At 39.0% G+C, this 27,374-nt stretch overlaps 1 protein-coding gene across 11 annotated transcripts in view; it reads left to right on the forward strand.

Moving 5' to 3' along the window:
• Window positions 1-27,374, forward strand: part of L3MBTL4 (L3MBTL histone methyl-lysine binding protein 4) — a 442,148-nt gene that overhangs the window by 194,223 nt on the left and 220,551 nt on the right. For all 11 annotated transcript variants that reach the window (XM_053205899.1, XM_053205893.1, XM_027068534.2 and 8 more), the window contains 2 exons: window positions 10,781-10,866; window positions 12,955-13,065. In XM_053205899.1, coding sequence (XP_053061874.1) covers window positions 10,781-10,866; window positions 12,955-13,065 — 197 coding nt within the window. The remainder of the gene's footprint in view (window positions 1-10,780; window positions 10,867-12,954; window positions 13,066-27,374) is intronic.

The raw sequence follows: 27,374 nt of genomic DNA on the forward strand, positions 1-27,374 counted from the left end.
GGTTTGTTGGAAATGCATCATCTCAGCTGTTGTTTGCCTGAAAAAGTATTTATTTTGCCTTAATATTTTAAATATATTTTTGCTGGGTATAGAATTGTAAGTTGATGGATCTTTCCCCCTGCATTTCATTAAATATGTCACTTCCTTGTCTTTTGGCTGGTATAGTTTTTGTTTGTAAGTCTACTCTGATTCTTTACCTATGTTCTCCTGAATGTGATTTTTATCATCCTTCTGGTTACCCCTTAAATTTTTATCTTCAGTGCTCTGAAAGGGAGCTCTTGCTAGTCTTCTGTCTCACTCCTAGTCTTTCCTCTGAGCACTTGGTAAGACCCATTAAAACCACCTTGTGAGTGAGTATGGGGACACTTCTCTTATGTCTGGGGTCAGCTATTCCAGACTGCCATGCTAGCTCCCACTTGACTTTTAAGAATTTATTAAAATGTTCGCTGATTTCTTTTTACTTACTTGGGTGTGATTACCTTTTCCTCTAGTTCTCTGCCACAGGTTAAATATTTTGAGTTTCTCAGCTGTCTCTAGAGGAACTTGTGCCCCCTTGTATTTCCATTACTTTGTTTCCTTGGAACTTCAGCTCTTTGATGGACTCCTGGAAGTTTATGATTTTTCAGATTATCTGACTGTTTCTCATTGTTAGGGAGTGGGTAACAGTCTTTTTGGCTTTCTACATTCTACATTGAAATGGAATTCTCCTTTATTTTCCAATAACAATATTTTATGAGTCTTCTCTTAGCTCTCTAAGGATATGAATTAAGGGTTCATTTAGTTTTAATTAATTAATTAATTTTGAGAGAGAGAGAGAGAGAGAGAGAGAGAGAGAGAGGCAGAGACAGAGGGAGAGAGGGAATCCCAAGCAGGTTCTGCATTGTCAGTGCAGAGCTTGATGTGCTTGATCTCACAAACCATGAAATCACGACCTGAGCTGAAATCAAGAGTTTGACACTTAACTGACTGAGCTACCCAGGCACCCCAAGGTTCATTTATTTTTTAAACTTGTTGGTTTAAATCTTGTGTTCCCTATATTGTCTCTTTTCTCAAATTTACGTTTTTATGTTAATTGTTTTTGTTTTTGTATCCAGGTATTGCGTTCTTCAAATCTCTAGTGAATCTCAGTTTCCTTTCATCTTTAAGAATAAGGTCCTGAGAAGCAGAATAAAATCTCTGGGTGCCCTGATGGAGCGTGTGAAATTGTAAACATCCCTGTGGGGTGCTGAGATGTTAACCAGGATGTTTTAGTTGGATATTGGATACCTCAGAATGTCATAACGAGGACTTTTGGGTTGGTTCCCACAGGAAAGGCTCCTCTTCCTCCTTCTGACTGGGGTGTGTGTTATGTCAGGGTTGTGGGAGTTGTTGAGAGCTGAGGCAAAGGGCTGCCCGCAGTTTGAGATTCAGGTACTGCAAGTGGCCATTCTTCTATGAGTGGGCTGCATCACTGCATAAGATCCCAAAGTCTGTTCCTTCTCTGTTTCAACCTGTCCAGAGACTAAACCCTCCAGCCTTTAGCCTTAATGTGGGAGGGATAGTTGCCTAATTGTGTGGGGTCGGGTAGGTGACCTGGTGTGTCTAACTGTTTCTATTAGGACTTCAAAACAGTCATCTGTTGTTAGCACCATACTCTGCCTTCAGAAGGATCTGATGCCTGCAGCTACTGAAGCTTTCCAGGGTCCTATAACATAAATTAACCTGCTTCTTTAACAGATTTGTTTTAGCTTTCTCAGTATGTGAAGCCAATTTTCATTCATTTATTTCCTTTTCATGCTTCCAGGGGTTTTGTTTCCATTTCTCATCTGCTTTTGGCTTTTTTTTTTTTTTTCACTTGTTCTCATTGTGGCTTTATATCCTTGTACTGGTACTGTTTTTATTTTTAATTTTTTTCATAAACTACATTTTATTTATCCTGTTTTTTTTAATTGTTTTTTTATTTTTGAGAAAGACAGCACGAGTGGGAGAAGGGCAGAGAGAAAGGGGTATGGAGGATCTGAAGCGGCTACTGTGCTGACAGCAGTGAGCCCGATTTGGGGCTCGAACTCACGAACTGTGAGATCATGACCTGAACTGAAGTTGGATGCTCAACTGACTGAGCCGCCCAGACGCCCCAATTTATCCTGTTTTTTTTAAAAGCATTGTATTTCTTTTTCTACTCAGGTTAGTTACTCCACTCAAGGAAGTAGCAAGTGGTGCTAATCCCTCCATATTAATTACTATGAGCTAACTAGCATAACAAATGACTCCAACATTTTAGTACCTTAACACATTAAGAATTGATTTCTTATTCTTCTCACAGTACAGTTATGGTTAGTTCTGCCCCATGCAGTTATTCCGGAACTGGGGCTCCTCCAGGTCTTTCGGACTCTTTCAGCAAAGCCTGAAAATGGGAAAAGAACTGATGTTTGTTTGCACATGAGATGGTTTTAGGGGCCAAACTTGGAAGTGGCTTATTACATCATTTCTACCCAAATGCATGGGCCAGAACGCAGTTACATAGCTATATTTAACAGCAAGGGAGTCCAGGAAATGTATTTTCTCAAGAGGAGAATGAAAATGATTGAACTATTAGCCATCCTATGCTATATATATTTTACTAATTCCAATATGATTGCAAATGCATGCACACATACACACTCATACATCCATATATTTGTGAACCCATATCCTTTTCAAATAATTGCTTGTGCAAATAAATGGAATTATATTATATACATATTTGTCCATTATCTTTTTATCTTGCTCAGCTGTTTCATGGCAAATCTCTTTCAATTAATTTGGTATAGTTCTGATTCTTTATAAAGGCTACATAGTATTCCATAATGTGTTGTATCAAAATTAATTCAGAATTTTCTCTGTTGATAAGTATTCATTTAAAAATGCCTTTATTGGTATTTTGGTGGCATTTAGAAGGAACAGAGCTAAATGTATATGCTCATTTCTGCATTTTTAAATTGGGAGTCTAGTATTCAGATTGGTTGTGAATGTATGTTAAATGCAAGATTATTTCCAGAAATAAAGCTATAATAATTCATATTTTGAGAGGTGATGAAATGTGGTTTATAACAGCAATTGATTTCTGTAGATTCCCTAGAATTATCAGTTTGCTGGACATACTTAGCAAATATTCTAAATGTCTGAGGAGCACATAGAAATATTTTAGCAAATTATATTTTGATACCAAATAACTACTTAACATCATAATTTCTTTGGCAAGCTAAAATTACATTAGCAAAATTTACAGCATAAATAAATCTTGTATTTAATTGCAACATGAACTATTGACTTTTTTTAGTTACACACAGAATTACTATATTTAAATGGCATTTTGGTATTTTCCAAATATAGATTCTGTTGACATAAGGAAGGTAAGAAGAGTTCAGAGAAAAATGTAAATTATTAATTAATTAATTGAATAGATATTAAGTACCTGCTAAGCATGAGGCCCAGCTAGGAGCTAAAGATGTAGCAAAGACCAATATAGGCATAACATGTAAGGATTATTAGTCATAGAATATTACTCAGTGGAGTATTGTGTAGTTAGTGAAATTGAGAGAAAAATAGAAGCAAAATAACCAGTATGTTCTCCATAATGTTAGCTATTGAGAGAGACAGACAGACAGAGACATAGAGAGGGGGGGAGACAGAGGGACAGAGAGAAATAGAGGCAATTACCCCATCTTGAGTGCCTGCCATTTACCAAACACTGGGTTGGATTAGGTACCGTGGGAGCCGTGGTCCTTTTGGAGACAGTTCCGCTGGGAGCTCATCCAGTGTAGCACAGATTGGCTGTTTTCTGAAAGTGATTTCACTAGTTAAAACAGAGACTCTGTTTCCTTAGTCTATTCCTAATACACTTCATCTCAGCCATACTTTCAGCAAAACAATCAATTATGAAATGAGCTCCTCGATAAGTACTTGAGTACTTCTAGTTCATTGTGTAGATTGAAAGTTCTGTGTATGCTTTATGGTCTGGTGATTAAGGAACAAATCTGACATACTCTTAAAAATATTAGGGAGCATAACTATATTCTTTGGTCAGCAAGGATATTTTACCCCTGATTGTGATGAGCTGAATATGAGTCCAAGACTTCTGGCATCTAAGGTACCATAACTGTGAGGTTAGTTTCAACATATTTTTTGAAAACAAAATCGAGTGAACCTGAATTAGGCTCAACAATGATTGAGATAACTGATTGTCCTCATGTCTTGCATTTCTTTTGTCTTGTACTAAATAGTGTAGTGCTGTCTAACATGGGATATTTAGTGATTCCTTGATGTTAAGATCGTTTTCATAAAGAGCCCCTCCATATGTGCAGAACCTCGTGAGTAGAGTGGCAGCACACAGTCATTGGCAACTGCCTGCAGTCTCTACCATCCGGAGGCCTGGATGAGTTACTGCTCTGCCTTGTCAGAGCTTCTTGACACAGAGAAGTAAATAGGTAATGCCTGGGGGGCATTCTTAGAAAATCTACTCTCTTGAAATGATGGTAAAGCCGGTCAGTCAGGGCTTCAGCAGTACTAGTTGCATGGCCCTCATTCTTCTATCGATGCTTCTTCTCGGCCTTAGTGCCTGGCAGCATACAGAGTACTCACCAAGCCTCAAAGCAACTTTTCACAAGTTTTGTTTTCTGTAATTGCAGATCGGGAGACCAGGGTTCTAGCTTTGGCTTGGCTATTAGTTGTCTTGCCTTAGATGAGTCACTTAAAATGCCAGGTCTCACTTTCCTTATCAGTACAACAAAGAGTTAGATGAAGTGCCCTGGTAAGTCCATCTAGCACGCGTGTTTATGATCAATATTCTCTGTGTTCTGATTGAACCTTCTCAGTAAGCCTCTTAGCACATCATTATTAAGCTGGACTATTGTCCATTACCTAAAAACTGTTTGTCCTGGGACGCATATGAGTTTTGGTTCCTGGACTGGCCACTGATGTAATTATGGTTGTCATGCTTCTCTAGGTTGCATGGGACACGCTAATCAGACCAGAATTCCAGGACCTCAAGGGCTTATACTATTTATTAACTACCCTTCTTTAGACTGTCCCAGTGGCAAAATTATGTTTCTATTTAGGCTATTGTTCCAGGTGGTTAATTAATGGAGGACGTTGTTATAAGAAGAGTCTGTAACTTGGGGCGCCTGGGTGGCTCAGTCGGTTGAGCGTCCGACTTCGTCTCAGGTCACGATCTCGCGGTCCATGAGTTCGAGCCCCGCGTCGGGCTCTGGGCTGATGGCTCAGAGCCTGGAGCCTATTTCTGATTCTGTGTCTCCCTCTCTCTCTGCCCCTCCCCCGTTCATGCTCTGTCTCTCTCTCTCTCTCTCTCTCTCTCTCTCTCTCTGTCTCAAAAATAAATAAACGTTAAAAAAAATTTATATAAAAAAAAGAAGTGTCTGTAACTAATATGACACACAAGTAGGCCTTTCTTACATGGAACAAACAGTTGAGGATTACATTCACCTTATACAGAAGCCACAAGTCAGATGGCCTTCCCTTGATACTGTGCAGTCTATAGTGCTATTTGGAACCTTAGCCAGAATTAGTACAGGAGCATCAGCTCGTTCTAATGATACCTCTGAATACTGCCAACACCAACAGGCAAACAACTTTATATCAGTGTTCCATTCATTATATTGAGGCTAGACCAGTACAATTTTGGCTCACATATCTGACATTCTTGGCCACTACAATATCAAATGCAAACTTCTTAAATGCATTTCATTCAGCAGATATTTGCCAAATATTTAATAAGGGATAACTACTGATCACTACATACTAGGCTCTGTTCTGGAGAAAGTCCCAGAGAAAATGTGACTTCAGTGAACAAATTCCTGTCATTAGGCAGTTATGATCTTATAGAGCAAGAGAAACAACAAATATGTAAATATTAATTTAATAACTTAATTGGTGGTAAGTGCTATGGAGAAAAATAAGGCAGGTCATGAGGTTAGGAGGGGCACATGTATTTGGTGAGAGGGTTCTGTATATTTAGGGAGTTCAGGGAAGGACATTTGAGCAACAACTTAAAGGAGGTGAAGTAGGGAGTGTGGAAGGTACATGGGGAAAACTTCTCTGTAAAGGAACAGCAAGTTTGAGACCTTGAGGGAGAAGAAGTCAGCTGTGTCCTAGTTGGAGCAGGAGCAGAGTGAAGGGAGATGAGGTTGGAGTGGTAATGGGTCCCTGGTGGGTAGGGTCCTGTAGATCACTGTAAGGAATTGCTGTTCCGGAATGGTATAAGTAGTCCTTGGAATGATATATTTTAGTATATTTTCACTTGCATTTAACTTGGTTTGACGTTAAGTTTCTCTGTTTTTGCACCGTCCCATATTTGTATCCCTTTTTTCTTGACTCTCAATTTTTTCAACTCAAAGCACTGGAATTGACCTTCATCTAAGTGACTTTTTCACACAGATCTTTCTCTGTCACCCTCTTGGGATAGCACATTTTGTCGTATCCCAGATAGTCCCACTGTTTCTCCTAGGACAGTTCTCAGCCTTTAGAGAGGCTCCTCTCCCATGAGGGTGCAAGCTCTTCCCCTCCATTGCACTTCCTCCCTCCGTCCTCTGTGGCTGTCATCTGTTTGCCTTCTAGTTATTTGCTGACATTAATTAAAGATATTTGTCACCTGGGTCTTCCTCTTCTTCAGGAAAGTGCCAGTACCATGGGGAGATCCAGGGGCTGCCTGGCAGGAGCCTTGCTATGCTTGATCCCAATAGCTGACACGTTTCCTTTGTTTGGTTCAGCCACCTGTGCCCACAGCCACAACTTGAACCTCATCTTGCCTCAGCGTTTGCCCATCTCTGATGGTTTAATCTCTCAATAGAGTGGAATGAGGTGGGACGTGAATAAAGACATTTATACCAACAGCCTGCCTCCAATCTAGCAATGTTCCCACCCTTGCCATACGACACCTTGGCCTCCAGGGGGAGCTCATACTCCCAGTCCTGAGGCCTTGGCCCACCTTGGATCATGGAGCTCTGGGTTATAATACTAGGGGGAAGCAGTGGTTGAATACGTGGGTAATGGAGTCAGACATAATTGATCCAAACCCATTTCTTCCACTTCTACGTGTATAGCACTGGGAAAGCTGCTCAAGTTCCCTGAGCCTCACCTATAAAATGAGCAGCATATGTGAGGAAGGAATGACTTAGTGTAAATGGAGTACCCCGAAGAGTGGTTACTAATAAACTGAAACTAGTTATATGTTGCTTTCTTTGAGACAAGTGAAGATGCTAAAGGCTATTGTTCCATGGGGTGGTCTCATATATTTCTTGAAACAAGAAGGAATTTCAGCTTCTGAAAAGCTTCTGTCATATTGCCACACAGCTGTGTCAGTGGACCTGGCTCTTGCCCCTTCCTCTGTTGCCCTGATTCTGCCCCCTGCCATACCCCCCAAAGGTAGCAGGACTCAGGGTGGGGCTAGGAAGAAGACAGTGGGAGTATGTGGCTTTTGCAGGCCTCCCTAGGCAATGAGACATTCTTCTTCCTTGGACTCATTGAACAGGGAATATACACACAGTACATACATAGCTCATTTCTGGAGAGTGTCACGGAGGCAGTACTGCTTCAGAAACACAGAAAACAGTCACAGTCTTTTATTCTCACTTATTGATCATGAAAAAAGATGATTTCTTTCATAGCAGCATGCAAGATTTCTTTACGGGACTGGAGCAGCACTAATTGCTTCCTCCCTCAGCCTCTGCACATTCATTCCTCAGCCCACCACACACTGCTTTCTTTAGTCACCATTCCCCAGAATCTGCTGCTTAGGCCCCTGGTGAGGGACCTGGAGCCAGAGAGGAGGGGACCCTGGTGCTGACGTGGCACGATATGAGCATAATCAGAACCCACACGGAAATGTGGAAATTCAAAATACAAGGAATGAGTTTGGACAGTCGTTAAAAATATGAGCTACAGGGGCACCTGGGTGGCTCAGTCGGTTAAGCATCTGACTTCAGCTCAGATCATGATCTCATGGTTCATGGGTTTGAGCCCCACGTTGGGCTTTGTACTGACAGCTTGGAGCCTGGAGCCTGCTTCAGATTCTGTGTCTCCCTCTCTCTCTGCCCCTCACCTACTCGTGCTCTCTCTCTCTCTCTCTCTCTCTCTCTCTCAAAAATAAAATAAACATTAAAAAGTATATGAGCTACAAAAGTAGCAGAAATAATTCCTGAAACAGAAGGTATGTAACATAGCTCATATATAGACAGGGACAAAAAGCAAAGGAAACCCTAAGAGAGTGTTTAAAAAAAAAACAACTCCAGCCTAAAACATGTGTACGGAAGTTAGATAAAGCAAATGAGCTATGAAAGTAAATGCAAATGGATTTCAAAATCCATTTAGAAGATGTTTAAAATAGATATACCTGAGACAAAATAATTTAAAAGTAAAAAGGATGGGCAAAATTTTATTAAGAAAACAAACAGAAAATACAAGATGGCATACAATTTAATTTTTAGTGACAAAGAAGAATTTGATGTAAAAGTAATCAAGGTGTCTAAGGGAATTTTTTTTTCAATGTTAAATAAAAAGCACAATCAGTAGCAAAAATTACATGTGCTTTTTTGTGCTAACTAATGTAACATCAAAATATAAAGAAAACTACCCCATGATCCAGCAGTTTTACTCCTGGATGCATTCCAAAAGAAGTGTATATTTGTGATGACCAACAAGAATATACTAGAATGTCTGTAGCAGCACTTTCCATAATAGCCCTCGCAATCGAGACTGTCCAAAGGACCATCATCAGTAAAATGGATAAATAAATTGTGAAATCCTCACCCAATAGACTGCTACAAAGCAGTGATAACAGATTTTCTGCATGCAGCTGTCTACACGAACCTGACAGAGTGCTGAGCAAAAGTTGACCACTGCAAATGAGTACATGCTGTATGATTCCATTTATACAAAGGAAAAAATGGAACAGGCAGAGCTAATCTTAGAGGTTAGAAACTAGGATGAGAGTTTCCCTTTGCGGAGAGGGGGCAGTGACTGGAAGGGTGTAGAATGGGGAGGGGCTGTCCTGGGTCCTGGTGGTACAGCTATGCTAATTTTGTGAACAGTTTTTCAGGCTGTTTACTTCATTGGCATATTTTTCTTAAAATATTCTTTATTTTAGTAAAAAGTTTAAATATGAAGAAAAAGTTATCACAGATACTAGAAAACTGTATGAAAAAGTATTTTAGAAATTTTAGCTTATTGCTTCAGGTTTTTTGCTTAAATAAAAAATAAAGCAGATTTTTTAATAATAATAGCTACTTACATTCAATTGAGGCATACTAATATGCCTCAAAACATGTGTGTATGTGTATGTATATACTTAAACAAAAATTTCAACTGTTGATCCTATATTATGCCAAAAAGAAATCCTAGATATCATGTGACATTCTGAAATTACCATGTGGTAAAGTAGATATTATTATGAATATTTTAAATAACTACAAAAATTAATGATTTGAGATATCTCTTAAATAATTATTTGGCCAGTGACTAAATGAAGGTGACACTTACAGATTGTAATTATAATTGTTTTTGAAAAATAAAAGTGAGATACACAAATATTTCATAAAAGTTTATCCAGATGTCTAAAGCTGTGATATTCAGGGGGAACAGTGGTAATTTCATGGTTTTAAATGCTTCTGTTATTTAAAAAAATGAAAATAAATCAATTATCCTTATAGTTCAATTTGATGAGTAAAAACAAACCTAAGGGAAATATGAGTAAAGAAGTAATGAGTAAAAGCAGCAAATGAAATAATTAGAAAAGAGAAAAAACAAGAAAGCTGATGAATAAATCTAGGTGCTTATTCCTTTAAAGGAAAAAGAAAATGACACAATAATATAGACCTCAGCAAATGTAATTAGGAATAAAATAACACAAATATAAAGAGAAATGAGAAACCCAGTTAGAAATAAATACATCTATGTGTATATATGTATATATATATATATGTGTGTGTGTGTGTATATATATATGTGTATGTATATATATATGTATGTATACACACACATACACATACACACACACACACACACACACACACACACACACACATATATATACACACAGAGAGAGAGAGAGAGAGAGACGGAGGAAGGAACGTGATAGTGAGCACAAGTAGGGGAGGGGGAGAGGGAGAGGAGGAGAGAATCTCAAGCAATCTCTACACTCAGTGCAGAGCTCCACGTGGGGCTTGATCCCTTGACTCTGGGATCATGACCTGAGCCCAAATCAAGAGTTGGATGCTCAACCGGCTGAGCCACCCAGGTGCCCCCAGTTAGAATTTTTTTAAACATACAGTGCTTTGTACCATGTTATACCAATATATAAGTTGCAATTATAAATGGCAAACCTGGGAAATTGCAATTACAGAGATGTAATTAAGAGAACAAAACCCTAATAGATGCAGAAGTATTGGAGAAATTGGAAAGATTTTCAGTTTATGGTCTGAGGTCAGACAGGGATTGTGAGTGTTTTTTCAAACTTTCTAAAGAGGCCTTTTGGGTGTAACCAGGCTCTGCCAAATACCCACCATTTGACCTTGGCCAACCTGTTTAATCTTGTTGAGTGAATGAATGAACTGATATATGAGTGCTTGCTTGCCTTAGTGGGGATGAAACAGCCCATTCAGAGGTTAAAATAGACTTAGGTAATGTATGTGAGGTTCTTAGCATAGGGGCTGTTAAATAGTGAGCAGTTCACAGAAGGTCAAATGTCTTATAGTACATGGGAATCAGAATATTAGTGAGTAATTTTTTGATATGTATATGTATTTTTCAGGTTATCCTGATCCAGAAAATTTTTCCTGGACAGAATATCTGGAAGCTACTCAAACTAATGCTGTTCCTGCCAAAGTTTTTAAAATGGTGAGTTGTATACTCTCTAATACACTCTCAACTTGAAATGGTGTACATGTTGACTTAATTTGGCAGCTCAAATTATTCTAGTTTTTTCTTTTTAAATGCAAGTGTTATTTTCATAACCACTTTGCCTGGTTTTCAGTTAAAACTACAAAGGAAGTGACTCATTTACTATTGTTCCTCTACACAAAAGTAATGATGGTTTCCCTTCTTACAAAGCACAGTAGCCCACCCTAGTGCAGTTGAAAGCCCCTCATCAACCCCTAATAATGGCAGAGTCCTTCATTTCTGCTTGTCTTAGTCCACATGGCGGGAACTCTGAACTTTCACAGTCTTGGGAACTGTTTGAATGCCAACGATGCCATAATAAAATAGGTGAACTGTATGTAGTGGGTGTGTGTTACAGTTTTATCCATTTTGAGGGAAACATTGCTTTTGGCATTTAGAATACCAGTTTTTAACGTTCAAATTTGTACTTATACCTTTATTCCAGGGTTGAACCAAGCATAAATTATTGAGGAAAAGACAGTGCACTGATAGTACAGTTAGAGATATTTATGTTTTAAAGTGGTTTTCAGATTGTTCCCTTTCAACTTAATTGTGTGCTCCAGGCTTCCTGATTCATCTTTAGTCAGAATTTTATATAGCGAGCTTCTACATACGATTTCATTTATAGAAAGTTTTCTAGGGATCAAAAGGGATTTTAAACAAAATGCTATTTTGTTTTTTTAAATAAATCTATTATAATAGACTGGATTTGGAAAATGAATTTAATCAAATTAAGAAAGCCAGAAGTCCTGGAGTGCTAGAAAGGACTTCAGGAATTGAAAAAACTCGATAAGCAAAGTACCAGCTGCTGGTAGTTAACCTCTTTCTCTTTTGCTTTCTGTCAAAACTCATTTTATTTTTCCAAGAAGAAAATTACAAGAAAATAAAATTATGATTTCGTTAAAAGGGCAGCTTCCAGGATCTGACATGGAGTTATCATGGATTCATCTCAAGCTGTGTATCTTTGGCATCTGCAATATGAAACTATTACCTTTGTTATCAGGACAGTGACCTTGGGGAGAACAGAAAGATTTTCAAGCATCAAAGACCTACTTGTAGTCAGTATATTCCATTTAGTAGACATAATAATGCATTTTAGAAGAAAATATACTTCCACAAAAGCGGGAGAGAAGCAAACCAGATATTGGAGAAAGATTTAACTGTTTATTATGTATTATGAGGGTTTCCTATTGCCATTTCTAGACTTACAAAATTCAGCACAGTTTCATTTTCAATAAAGTCGATTGAATATTTTATGTGTAATAGCTTTCAGAGTGACTTTTTACCAACCTATGAACACTGCTGGAGTTGTCTTTTGACTTTGATTTTTTGTATTTAAACTTCATTGGTGTCAATGATTTGGTAAGTCCCAGTGTGCTTTTTCCCACCCCATTTTCTTTAGAATTTCCTAAGTGCCCTCGCTATAGACTCCTGGTTCCTAGGATTTTTGGAAGAAGCTTAAATTAAAACAGTTTTTAACATGCTTATGTTACAGATAAGTAACAAAGCACAGGTTATAGCTTTAAATTACATTGTGGTTTGATTCTAAAATAGTTTTAACTGTCAAGAGTTATGCAGCGTTTATCTATTTTAAAATTTAGATTTATAAAGGATTATGTTTATGTTTTTCTAATTATTTAGTAAATAATTTTGTCTTCTGAGTCATACTCTACAAAACTGGACAGTGAGAGTGGTCAACAGTTTCTTGATTTATGAAGTTAATTTCAGAAAAAAATTAATCAAATAGATAAATTGTTAATAAATTAGAACCTATTTTGAATCTTGAATCTTGTGATTGTTAATGAATATATGATTTAATCTGTCTTTTTAGCTATCTTGAAAATGACCAACAAATTCTTTCTCCTCTCACAGGTTTTTATGAAACTGGATAAAATAATATGCACGAAGTGTTACGTGCCCTTGAAACTAAATTCCAGTTGTGTTCAAGGTCTAAATGCAAAGTCAGATCAATTGCACTTTAGAAAACATGCGATGTGGCATCTGAGCAGTGGGATTTTGCTGACTTTGGCTCTCTTGATGTTTCAGCGGCCACCCCACGGTTTTCTGCCCAGCATGAGGCTTGAAGCGGTGGACAGACGGAACCCCAGGCTAATTCGCGTGGCTACAGTCATCGATGTGGATGAGCAGCGGTTAAAGGTAGGAACTTGCCAGAAGTGCCCTGCTGTTGTGGCTCCAATTTCTTGGCTCCGTTGGAGGAGAAAACTTCCACTGATTTCGTTCCTAGTCCCAGTTCCTGGATACAGAGATTTCCAGCTGGCTGGTACCTGACACGGAATCTGTAGATTAGACACACAACTGATTTTGAGTGGGATTCTAACATATTCACATTGGGATTTGCTGTTTAGACTTTCTGTCTTCTTTCTTTCTTTCTTTCTTTCTTTCTTTCTTTCTTTCTTTTGTTCTTTCTGTCTTTCTTTCTTTTGTTCTTTCTGTCTTTCTTTTGTTCTTTCTCTCTCTCTCTTTCTTTCTTTTTTTAGCTGCCTTTTGTCACTATTATCAGCTATTTCTTTGAAATAGTCATTAAATACCTTAACAAGAACAATTAAGTCTTTGTTTTCTACTGTTCTTTGTTAGAGCAAAGAAAAATGAATAAAAGGACTTTAGTCACTGTAGCTAAAACAAAAAGTTAAATTTTGATATAAATATTTGATGAACAGATTTCTCTACTGTTCTTATTGTGAAATCTACTTTTTTAAAAGCACACATCATCAAAACTAAATTTTCTTAGAAGCTTTTCATTTTTTTGTACAGAGCTGAAAGTTGTGGTATTCAATAATTATATAACATATGACAGTTCAAAAGTTATTTTCCACCCAAACACAGTTTATTTCATAATAATAAAAAGATTCAAGTCGACTACTTTGAAAATAGGCACTATCAAGAAAGATGCTTTTATGTGTGATGTACAGTTATAATTTAAAATAAATCTTATGTGCTATATGCTGAATAATTTATCTCGTAAAGAATAATCAGTACATATATTTTAGTAAAATTTAGAGATGAGTATTTGGCCATAGATTATCAAGAATTGGCAGTGTTTTATTCTTCTGACAAATGGAAACAACTATGCTGAATGCTGTTCAGAACTAATACATTATAGGTGTTTTCTCTTACATATATTGTTATTAATATTTTATTTTAAATTTAATTTTAAGCATATTGCTGAAATTATTATTTGTGGCTCTTTATTGCTTACTCTTACAGCACTTACTCTGGGAATAACTTTTGGATATCGTAATTACTTTATAAATTCACGAATATTTTGTTATTGAAAATGAACCTCAGGTTTTTTTCTCTGAATTCTCTTTTAACTTTTATTATACAATTATTGCATTTATAGGAAAAACTCAATAGTACATCAAAACTTATTTAGAATTCTAAGTGACAGATTGCTTTCTTGTGATTCATAAGCTATGTATCGTGGTATCCAGTTGAATGTATTTGCCAGCTTATTTATGTGATCATATTGGGCTAACACATTACCTTGAAATATTTGAAAAACTTTAGCTCCTAAATTGAATTTAGTGTATTTCTTATTTACTATCTCAACATTGATCCTTTTAAATCTCTGACAATTTAGCTGGTCCTTCCAAAGAAGTATTTCATGTATCTTCTCCTTATTTTTTCTCTTCCATGGTAATTGCTTTGTCTTTTACTATAAGGAAAGAGTTGAAAAATGCCTCGTCTCTCTGACAGGATTAGAACCTTAAGTGTTACCTCTGTGGTTGTGAGTGCAATGGAAATCCCGTTAGGATTTTAGGACTAAATTAAGATGTGTTTATGCTGCTGACATTCTCTACCCTGTGAAATGTTGCTTTATAAAATGTGAAATGAATTGCTTCCACATACCATTCAATCTGTCAGAATGTTATCAGTCCTGGAATGGACATTAATGTCTTAGGACTTATAGAGTACTTTTGACCTCACCAACAGCCTCTGCCCTCTTATAGCCCATTCCTGTGATGGAACCTCCATTTTGCCGTGGACTCTCCATGCTGCATCCACCCCCAGTCCTGCAGTTGGGTATATCCTTGTCCTGTCCCATGAGGTACAGGGAGAAAGATTGTGGGCTGGCAGCTTTCTGAATAGACACAAATTATAGAAAACATTCAAAAGTGTGGCTTAAAATTCCATTCATCAGTGTTCCCAGGGAGAAAAAGGCATTGAAAATGAGTCTCAAGTGTTGTCCTCTGAATTCTTGTTTAAGGAAATTGAAGGCAGTGGATGGGACTCTCTCTGCAGTAGAGAGCACAGTTGACACTTCCCTGATATCCTGTTTGTCCAGCACCATTTGTTTATTAATATGCTGACCATATTCTTCTGTAATGTTCTCTTTTATTTATTAAAACAAAATTTTTTGTAATTTTCTCTTTTAACATCTATCTTTCCAAGACTGTTTTTATCACTGATACTGGCACATAATAGGTGCTTAATAAACATGTGAATGAATGAGTGAAAGAACAGATGGCACTGCATATATTCTGGCATCCTGTTATTTGAGTAATTGTGTGAAACAAAAAATACTCTTCTCTGATTCCTAACTCCTGTCCTGATTACTCACTCTTCCATTGGAAATCCAGTTCAACATAATGTACGAAAGTGACAGGATAAACGGATCTGGGTTTGAATGTCAGCTCTGACTTATTTAACTGTGTTATTAGCTTGGTTACTCAGTATATTTGAACTTCTTCTTATCTGTAAAGTGATGTGGTTAATAATGCCTACCTTGCAGGCTTGTTGTGATAATTCAGTGAAGTAACAAATGTAAAATACCCAAAAATGTGCCTGACTCTCTCTAGCACCGTTATTAGCCAGTAGTAACTGCTGTTATTAGCCAGTGCAAATGCCCTGTGCTGCTCTCCCTGGGTGCCTTTATTTTCTGTGCTAACAAAGAGGCCTCATGAAAGGAATTGTCATCGGTAGGTAGAGGAGGAACAAGCCCACAGTCCCTGGTGAGTTCGAGGGGTACTCCCCTGGGAGTGCTCGTGCTCATATGGTATTGTGCTGCATGCTTGTGTCTGACTGCTAAGAGTAGAGTCAGCAGGTCAACCAAAAAAACTATACTAATGATGATGATAATGACGACGATGGCACTTAATTTTATCAGACGACACTCTTGTAAGGGCTTATATGCATTAGTGCATCCTCATAGCAACCGTGGGAACAAAGGTGCTATTATTATACTCATTTTATGGATGAGGAAACTGAAGGCCAGGGAGGTTTAGTAATTGGTCCAAGGTCACAAGAGGGAGAGAGAGAGAAAGCACAAGCAGAGGAGGGGCAGAGAATGAGGGAGAGAATCCCAATCCTGCCCTGTGGCACTCCCTCTCACGAACTGTGAGATCGTGACTTTAGCCAAAGTTGAGAGTCAGAAGCTTAACCAACTGAGCCACCGGGTGCCCGAGGGGAACTGGGTTTAAACCCCAGCTTTCAAACAGTTTTCAACTCTAGAGCTTATAGTCTTCCTACTCCTTCTATTCTTATGTTTTAATCGTTATCATAAATATCCCACTTCATAATGGGAGAGCAGATGTCTAGGGTGGGGACCGAGTTCCCTCTTAACCCACCCTACTTTGTCCTTTTGCTGAGCCCACACTGCCTGTCCTCCCTGGAGGTTTGGGCGGTGGTACTGGCACTCCCTGGCAAAGCGCAGTAGATCCAGAAGACTAACTTTTTTCCTTTCTGCCACTCCTCAAATATGTAGTTGACCTTATGTGCTTGATTAATTCTATTTTTAAAGCAGCTTTTTTGAGATATAACTCACACACCATAAACTTCACTGGTTTTGACTATATTCCCAGAGCTGTGCACCCATCACTACTATCTAAGTTTAGAACCTTGTCATTCCTCCCAAAAGAAAGCTCATACGCCCTAGCAATGACTCCTTGGTCTACATCTCCTCGCAGCCCCTGGCAATCACTAATTCCATTTTCTGTCTCTGTGGATTGGCCTATTCTGAACATGCCATATAAATGGAATCATGTAATCAATACGTCATCTTTTGTACCTGGCTTCTTTCACATAGCATAATGTTTTGAAGGTTCATCCATCTTGTAGCTTGTATCAGTAGTTCATTACTTTTTATTTCTAAATAGTATTCCATTGTACAGATGGATCTACCACATTTTGTGTATCCATTCATCATTGTAGATGTTTGGGTCGTTTCCGTTTTTTGGTTGTTTTGAGTAATGCTGCTATGAACATTTGTGTATGTTTTTTAGTGGATTTAAGTTTTTGTTTCTCTTGGGTATATCTCTAGGAGTAGAACTGCTGGGTCATATGGTAACTTTTTTTTAACATAAAATGTTTCCCATAGTGGTTGCACCATTTTACATTCCCACCAATGGAATATAAAGGTTTTAGTTTCTCTACATCTTCACCAACACTTGTTATGGTGTTTTTATTTTATATTTTAAATACTACCTAGCCTAGTGGGCCTTATGTGTGCAGATACAAAGAATGTGAATTATTACAGTTGACATGTTACCGCCAATAGTACATTGGCCAAAAGGAGTAGGATGCAGTGACTTCTTAGCGGTTGCAGGAGTAGAAGTGATAACAGCAGTAGATATGGTGTCAGGCTCAGAAGTCACAGAAGTGTTATCAGTAGAGTAAGAAGACCCAGTTACTGAATATGGACCTTGTTTCAGACATTTAGCTAAGTCTCTTATGTATTGTACCTTTATCTTCACAACAACTTTTTAAAAAACTTTTATTTTTATTGAGGACTAACTGACATGTGACACTGAATTGGGTTCAGGTGTGCAACATAGTGATTCCATATTTGATCACCACAGTAAGACTGGTTACACAAAGCTCTTACAGGTATGGGTTATTTCTGCCTCACAGTTGGCATGGAGACTTTAAGTATTGACCCAGAGTTCACAATCAGTAGTGGAAGAACTGGCTGTAAACTCAGATGTTTCTAATTCCAAAGCTAGTGCTCTCTCATTTCAGATATTACCCTCTAGCTGTGATAAGCCATAGGAACTAGAGACTATAAATTGTCAGTGTTGGCAGGACAGGGCAGTGGCAGCCTGACTCAAGATATTCTCCACTCTTGCTCTTTTAAGTCCACTGGCACTAGACAAGTCAGATATTCTGATTTGCATACTGAAAATATTAATTTGCTCATGTGTGGTTCATGGCTTATGAAGTTTTTCTTGCCATGGCAGGTTTTTAAGATGCTATTTCCCTTGTGTTGATTACTGTGTTTATTAATTACCATAGTTACTTTCTAATAAATATTTATGATATACTCAGTGTGTATCGTGTTCAGTTTATAGCCATCTATTATGTTTAATAATTATTCTTTTGTTTGGTTGCACAGTATACTCTGTTATATTTGAAGGCCCATTACTGTCACCTTATCAGGAAATGCACGTTAAACTACAATAGACGGATGGATGCTTTTAGGAAGGTTAGCCTTTATTTAGGAAAAAAAGTGTATTCTTCTACAAATAAATGTAAAAGGAGGACTTAAAACAGAAATATTTGATAAATATTTGCCCTGTGGGAACCACAGCTAAGCTGTGAAATGAATTATAAATGAATTCCAAATAGATGCTTTAGGAAATTCTCTTGAATCATTAATAAATTGAGTGTCTTCAGCAAGTCTTTTCATATTTAATGCATTAACTGGATGTATTTGTGGCATTTCTAAATGAAATAAAAGCATCACGACAAAAATTGTCCAATTGTCATGGTAAGTTGTCTACTTGTGTGACCAGACTGTTTTGAATTTTTGGGCAGACCAGTAAGTTCAAAGCTTTTGTTTGAAAAACCTGCAGGTGGATTAGTGCAAAGCAAAAGTCCAAATACAAGTCAGTGAATGTTCATTTTAATTAAGGGTTTCCTGTGCTTGGAGAAAGTTGCTTGACCCCTATGAGTCCTTGTTTAATTATCTGTCAAAAAGGGAGCAGAATTGGAATATATCACCTCTCTTGCCACTGTCTCTAGCTGGGATGCATTTTTGAAAATGGTTTTGAAATATGAGGACAGAACAAGATACTAACATTAAAAATGACTGTCCTTTGAGCTAAACTTCTAATTAACGCCCATTACAGTGCCACAATGATTGATGACTGTCTTCATTTGGGAAGGAGACTGGGACAAATTTCAAAAATATTATGACCAATTAATGAAAAGATATTTTTTAAGAGTAGGTGAAACTATAAATTAGTGTCAGCCATCAGCCATGATTTCCAGATAGGTTTACAGCAGGTAGAATGCCCTCCCTGGTAAAGGTGCATTAGTGTAATTATAGTAACAGCAAACAGCAGCAACAATAATATCGGTGATGGCTGACTCAGTTGTGGTGCCTACGTGTTGCTGTTTATGTGCTTTTACATTTTCATATTCTCTTAAACCAGACAGCAAGCCTATAACGTAGATGCAGGTGAAGAAACAGTCACGCGTAGCTTAAGCCACTTGTCCAAGGCCACCCAACTACAGCCGGAGCTTGTAACCCATAGGGCAGCATCTCTTCCTGTAAAGGGACAGCAAGGAACTATTTCAGCCTTTATGGGCCTTGAGGTCTCTGCCACAACTCCTTGGTTCTGTGGTTTAGCACAAAAACAGTCATTAACAGTGTGCAAGCAGATGAGGGTGGCTATGTTCCTGTAAAACTGAGGACACTAAAATTTGAATTCTCTATAATTTTCACATGTCATGAAATACTCTTCTTTTTTTAAAATTATTTTTTCAACGTTTATTTATTTTTGGGACAGAGAGAGACAGAGCATGAACGGGGGAGGGGCAGAGAGAGAGGGAGACACAGAATCGGAAACAGGCTCCAGGCTCTGAGCCATCAGCCCAGAGCCTGACGCGGGGCTCGAACTCACGGACCGCGAGATCGTGACCTGGCTGAAGTCGGACGCTTAACCGACTGCGCCACCCAGGCGCCCCATGAAATACTCTTCTTTTGATTTTTGCAGCCATTAAAAAAATATAAAAACCAATCAATTTTTAGCTCACAGGATGCACAAAAACAGATGATGGACCCTGTTTGGCCTGTGGACTATAATTTGCCAACTCCTGTCTTAATAGATATACCAGACTGATTTGGCTATGAGAGATGAACTTATAAAGTTGTTACTTTTAGTGTAAACAGTTTTGTATTCTTGCCTTATTTTTTTAAATATTTTTGAACGAAACCACATCTATGTTTATTTTCCAATCTAGTTTTAGATATTCAGTGGAAAGAGGTAGAAGAGATGAGCTATACCATATAATTAATAGCTTCTAGACTTAAATATATTTCTCCTCGTATCAATTGATAACCATCCATTCATTTGATTTTCAGTGTGAATGTAGTCAAGCTCCCCAAACGATGTATAATCTTTCATAGGGCAAGCTTCCTTGCCACTAGAATTATACTCTCAAAGAAATGTAAATAGATACTTACCTTGAACGTTTTTATTAAAGTCTCTATATCCAGAACAGAATCATATGCCCAACAGCACGGCCAGGAAGAACTGCCCTGGCGATGACTCGGATGTCCCACTCTGGAGCCATTGCTGGCACTCCTTAAGTAATCCTCACCAAGCCCCCATCTCACCAGCCTGACCTGTGAGATCTAATGAGATCCTGACATGTGATTATTTGGCTGGAGGCATCAGCTTAGTCATGAGCGGAATAGAATAGAAATAGAACATTTCACAGTTTTCTGTGCAGAACACTGTCTGTGTAGAAACTTCTTAAATAAAGATGATGATGTTGTAGCACTAGTTGTTCTTAACCCTTATTTTAGGATTATACATTTCTTTGAGCGTCTGAGGGATGCTACAGATTGTTCGGCTGCAAAATGCACATACCTGTGGGTACAGATGCTGGATTATATTTGTGTTTCAAGAGTTACTGGACTTTTTAGTAAGGATCTCATTTTAGGCTAACAATTCTCAACTTAAAAAAAAGGTCCTCCATTATCTGTAGTCTGTTGCTTTATTCAGTGCTTTATATTTACTCAGGAAGTATGAGACCCCTTGCCTGCTGTGATAACGAAACCTCTGGTTTCTCAGATGTTCAGTCAGAACGTGCAGTGTGGACCTGCTCTCTTCCTTCAGGGAAAACAAGAGAGTCTGTTGGATTTGTCTTGGCTTTGGAGGAGATGTGCACGTTTTCCATGGTTTTCTTGAACAGAAGCGTACTATTTCTGACCAGCTGCAGTTTTGACATTCCACATGCCCTTACTAATACTGATACTTAGCTAATTAGGCTGGATATCATCTCTTTTTCTCACATCTTGCTTTATAGGCACTCTATTTTTACCAGTGGAAGAATATCTATCAAAAATAAATAAGAGCAAAACACTCCCCAGAATAAAGTGACTAGGCAAGAGGGTGAATACATCTCCCATCTTGTTCTGATATCTGTGTCATTTCTTGTGAAATAAGAAAAGATGATGGATAGACTCAGGGAAAGCAGCTTCTTCTGTGAGAAGAGAACGAGTGAATTCTTACATTAGATTAATTTATTTCCAAAATGGAGTTGTATTATTTTCCCACTGCTGCTGTAACAAATTACCACAAACTCAGTGGCACAATGCATATTTCTTTAGGTTGGCAGTGTCACTAGGCTCCAACCAAGATTTCAGCAGGGATTCCTTTTGGATGCTCTGGGGGAGAACCCTTTCCCTTGCCTTTTCCAGTTCCTAGGGCCTGCATCTGCTCCTTGGCTCATGTTCCCTTTCTCCATATTCGAAGCCAACAGCATAGCATCTTCAAACCTCTCTCTGATATTTCTGCCTCCCACTAATCAGGGCAGTTGTGATTACCTTGGGCCCACCAGAAACCCAGGATAATCTCCCCCATCTCAAGATGACACCTGCAAATTCCCTCTTGCCATCTCAGGTAACCCTTTCACAAGTTTCTGGGCTTAGGATGTGGACAACTTTGGGAACCATTATTCTGGTTCTGCAGACTGCAGTAGTACTGGACAAAATTAAGATGCTCATTAAAAAGAGGGAGAGGGGGCTTTTACTTACTAAAATCAAGAGATTTTACTTACTAAAGAGACCATTCCAGGAGCAGTGGGCCCTGGGGTGATGTTGAGATTTGGAACCTGCCCTCACAAGCGAGTTGGGGAGGTAGGTTAAATCACAGTTCAATATGGGGGGCATGGCACAAACTATTGAATGTTGTAAAAGCCCATTTGCAAATGCAGCAAGCCTTGTGAGCAAAGATGCCGAGGGGCAGATGGCTTCTCCAGGAGAACAGTTTTTCCTCTCTTAGAAAAAGTATAGAACATGCCTTGTTTTATTTGCATTTCCAAACACCAAATGCCTTTATTTACTATCATGTAGAGACAAAGGAGATTTCAAATTTAATCTGTCTTAATGTGTATGTGTGTGTATGCATGCATGTTTGTATCTATATACACATTTTTTCTTCTTTTTTTTTTTTTTTTTTAATTGAAAGCCCCTTGAGCCAGTGGTCTGTACACGATCTGTGTTTGGACCAGTGAGCAGAGGAATCTCAGGAAGTTGCATAGCTGTGGGAGCCACTGGGGCTCAGCTGTGGGAAATGGGCCACAGGGGTCTGCAGCACAAATGGTTGCTATGGGTCTTCTTTTTCTACTACTGCTTCTTAGGGGCTTGTTCCCAGCACTTTCTACTCCAGGACTCCGCCCAGGTGTGTGTGTGTCCTTGCTTCCTTGGCAGAAACAGGGCCGAGTCATGGAAACAACGGGACAGGGCCATATTCACTGGGACCCAAGGGGTTCTGGTGATAGAAAAAGAAGGGATGTGTAGATCCTGTAAACTCAGAGGATGTATTTGTGTTCCAGGGCCATTGAACCAGTAGGGAATGAATCAAAGTTGAACCAAAGATGGGGTTCAGAGATACAGGCTGGGCAGGATGATGGCCCCAGTGAACAGGTTGATGATCTGGTAGGCAGGCAGGGCAAAAACTGGAAACAGGCACAGTTGAAAATGTTTAGGCAATATTCCACATCCTGGCAGAACTGGGTGTGGCAGGAACTGGGTGTTGCATTTCAAGGGTGTAGTACAGGGGAGGGTTTTCCACAGCAGCAGGATCCAGATCCAGCTTTGCCTGGAAGAGTGCAGAAATGGAGAATCAGGGCCTCCCCCAGACCTGCTGGAGTCGGAATGTGCTCTCTTCTCAAACATGAACAAGGAGTACTTATTCACATTCAGAGAAAGGCAGTCTGTGTGTCTTCTGCCCTCGTTTTTAATTCTCTTCTCCACATGGGTTGAGGAGGGTGGTGCGTGTCCACTGCCCTCCACGGTAAGCCAGGCATGAGTGGCTGCTTTTGGATTCTAAATTCAGCAGACATTAAGATCTGGGTGGTTCTCTGGGGAGCCCTCTGACCTGTGATACTGTTGTAGGAAAATTAAGTCATCTAATTAACTACTTCAAATATATGCTCCCTAATTTGGTGTCCACAGTGAGCCTTTATGTCAGAGAGCTGAGAGGCTGGCACTCAGTCCTTGGACTCCTAATGTAATGATCAGTATTTCCCTGTCCTTTTCCTTTGGGTAGCAGTAATCATTCTTGTAGGGTCTATGCGGTTACATTTACCTTGTTCTCCTCTACCTCTTTGCTCCTTTTGAGTCTTCTCATTGGCTTCTGTCCTTAACCTCTTGCCCAAGGCCTTGGTCCCTTTGTCTTTACTTCTCTGTTCTGGTAGCTCTGAAGCCTGAGTGCATATTTAAAATGCCCAGCAGTTTGGGAGCTCCTCAGGTTATTCTAATGCACTGCCTGGGCTGAGCACCTCTGCTGGGTTCTATCTCCCTGAGAGAACTCATCCACTCTGCTGGTTGTCAGGACCTCTTATTGACTGATAACTTCCAAGTTTGTATCTGTCTGTTTCCATGACCTCTTCTCCAGAGCCCCAGGGTCATATATTTAACTGTTACTTGACATCTTTTATATGTTTCATGAACTCCTCACTATATAGGCCCCAACCCGTTTCTCCCTTAGGCATCCTCAACTTAATAATGGCAACTTACCCATCAAATTGCTCAAACCAGACACTTGGGAGTCATTCCTAAAATTTACCCATCTTGAAACAACCATATGCAGTCAACCACCATATTCGATTGATTCTGACTCCAAATACTATATCCCTAGTCCCATTGCTGCTCTCCATCTCATGACAGTCACCCTACTGACAGCTGACATCATCTGTCAGTTGGACCACTACCGTTACCTCCCAGCTGCTCTCTGGATCCACTCGAGATCCTGTCTGTCCATACTATATAAAGATGCCAGCGTGAACTTGAAAACATGGGTTGGATCACATGACTCTCCTGCACACACTCTTTGGTGTCTTCCTATTATTTTATTTATTTATTTATTTATTTTATTTATTTATTTTATTTTCATTTTTTAATGTTTATTATTAAGAGACAAACACAGAGCGTGAGCAGGGGAGGGTTAGAGAGAGGGGGGAGACACAGAATCCGAAGCAGGCTCCAGGCTCTGAGCTGTCAGCACAGAGCCCCGCGCGGGGCTCAAACTCACAAACTGTGAGATCATGACCTGAGCCAAAGTCAGTCGCCCAGCCGACTGAGCCACCCAGGTGCCCCGAGCCACCCAGGTGCCCCATTCCTATTATTATATTTAGATGAAAAAGAATCAACTCTTCTAATGTGCCCCACTAATCCTGTATAATCTTGACTTACTTCTACAATCTTATTCCACATTTTATTACCTTTAGAGACCATTGTAAAATTTGGAAGAAAATAGAAAAATGCTAGGATTTGGCTAGTGACTTTTGAATTCAGTTTGAAAAATTATCTTTTCAGCTGAAAGTGATACTTCACTCTTAACTTCACATGAAGGGATCACACATAACCCTCTCTTCTGCTTTTGAAAAATGCCAAAATCATCTGTTGAAGGATTGGCTATATTCAAAACCAGTGTGGGCAATGACAGCTATTCCGTGACCAACTTCTATAACAGGCAACTGGCAGAATTCTTCACAATTTATTGTAAGGTGCATCTTGATTTAATAATCAGTGAACTGTAGTACAGGGTGGGGTGAGGGATGTGCATGATAGAATCAGGGAAATAGGAGAATTCTTTTTTCATGGTTTGTTTTTTTTTTTTCCAGTAAAGATTTGCTTTGTGAGGTTAGAAGATGCATTTTTTTTTCTAATATGTGAAAGTGGCCTCAATTTTATGTGAATGTACCAAAGTTATAAATGGACAGTGAAGCCCAAAGAAAATATGTATAAAATCTCTATGTATGAGCTACATGTAGATGCTTTTAGGGCCACTCAAAATCAGTAGGTTCTGGGCTGACTTCAGAGGTTTTGCGTAAAGAACCTTCAGTGAAGCAGGTGTTGTTGTCTTGTTTACCATGTGCCATGTCTCTGGCATTTGTGTCCTTTTACAAGTGGACTGTCTTCTCTTTCTGCTCTGAGTGTCTCTCCGTAGCCCCTAGCTTCACTGACAGTGTGATATTCACCCATTCTCAAATGGTTGCCTGTTTGCAAATTTCTGAGTGAGGCCAGAAAAATCCTATGCCTGGAGAAAAATGAAGAGACATTCCAAGAGGTCTAACTTTAAATTTATCTCTGCAAGTGTCCAAGGGATCCATAAGTTCATTCTTGTGATTGCGCTCCATTTCCCAAATCAGTTCATGTCCCCATTCTCCAGGAACACCTTTTCCCACATCCTCTGTCCTCACGTCCTTCTCCTCATTCCCCTTTTGTAACCTCGGCTTCTCATTCTCTGGGAAAATGGAAGAAATGCAGAGTAAAATTGCTCCTATCCCCACGCCAAATCTACCTTTCTATCCTTGTCCAAATATACATACTCAAAATTCCTACTTGTTGCAGTGGGAGAATTATCCATGTTCCTGTCTAATGATCCCTGCTTCTGTAAAGCAATTTACTCTCCTCTTATATGAATTTAATTTTCATCAAAAGACTTGTGGTTATCTGGCATTAAATTATGTATTCACTTATTTCTTTTATCATCTATTTTGCCACTAGAATGTAAGCTAATAGAGGAAACCCTTTTCTCTCTTGATTACTCAGGTACTCTTGATATCCCCAGTGTCCATAGCACAAGTATCTGGCATTTCAGGAGTGGCAAATAAATATTTGCTGAATGAATGAATGAATGAATGAATGTGAGTTGCAAATAAAAATGTACTGATAGATTGTTTGCTGTAATGAATTACTGATTATTAAGGATTAGTTATTCCTTAATGCACAAATGAGCATTAACTCTTGGCATCAGCTGTGTGCCCTCTACATATTCCCTCACAAAAGAGTAGCTATTTATAACATCACATGGAAAATTGGATTAATTGGCAGTTTGCTGTTACTAATATACCTTTAATAAGCAGCGTGATAATGGTAAGCATGGCCGAGAATGATGTAATATTTGAATAACTGCAGTCATGCATTATTTCATTGTATATGATCCTTTCTCCCTTGTAATATTGGCTTTGTGAATCATGGCAGTTATAACAGTGTCAAAGAAGCATAGCCCATTATGGGGCTATTATACTAATAACACATGACAAACAGTGGCACCGTGGAGTAGTAATGGATGCATAATGGATAATAAATGGTTGGAATTCTGAACAGTAATGCTTGCTAGTGATTTGCTCGTAATAATAACCTTCTCTTAAAATAAATGTGACTTCAGTGTCAAAACTGCCAGCCGCCTGAGGGGTGCACATTACTTTTTGAGGGCGACCCATTTCACTTGGCTTAAACCTTTCTTTGCTTCCCAGCTGATGAGGCATATCCTGTGACAGCCTATGCCCACCGTGTCCACAGGATATCTCCATTGGTGAATTAGCATGGCATATCTTAATAAATAGGAACCCCCAAATTGATATGTCCTGGAATATATGAAATATCATTACATCTTCTCACTTGCTATGCTCCACACTGATTATTTCCCATTTGCATCTGAGATTCCTGAATGAACAGTTTTACCGACAGTGCTTTGTGCTGCCTTCAGGAAACTTGCTGCCTTGACCTCTGCGACATGCTCCCCGAAGCCCTGCTCACCACTCTTTGCTGTCTTTGATGTTCCATCATGACTTTTGAGGCAGCTCCCTCTTGCCAGGGGGATTCATTACTCTGGCACCTTCCTCCTAGATGGCATTGCTGCCTGGCACCTTCCTCCTAGATGCTCCGAAGCTCTTTACCTCCTTGAGCCCTGCGCATTGCAGTGAGACCCCAGTGTTTTGCTCTGATTATTAATTATAATTTGTCTGTCACTATCCAAGAGCCAATTCAGTGCTTCCCTTCTGTTGAAGCTCATCTTAATGTTTCTATTTCAGTTGCCCCCCCAAAAAAGCTACATTTATTCAAGAATAATATCACAGAGGTCCCCTTCTAACCCCAAGTGTCCATCACTAGTCCTCCAGATTCCCCCTTCTGCTTTGGCTGTAGCCAAAACATCCCCCTAATTCTGCCATTCCTACCATCTCATGACGATAGGGCTCAGTGTCAC

This window comes from Acinonyx jubatus, chromosome D3 (genome assembly GCF_027475565.1).
Source record: "Acinonyx jubatus isolate Ajub_Pintada_27869175 chromosome D3, VMU_Ajub_asm_v1.0, whole genome shotgun sequence".
Classification (NCBI taxonomy): Eukaryota; Metazoa; Chordata; class Mammalia; order Carnivora; family Felidae; genus Acinonyx; species Acinonyx jubatus.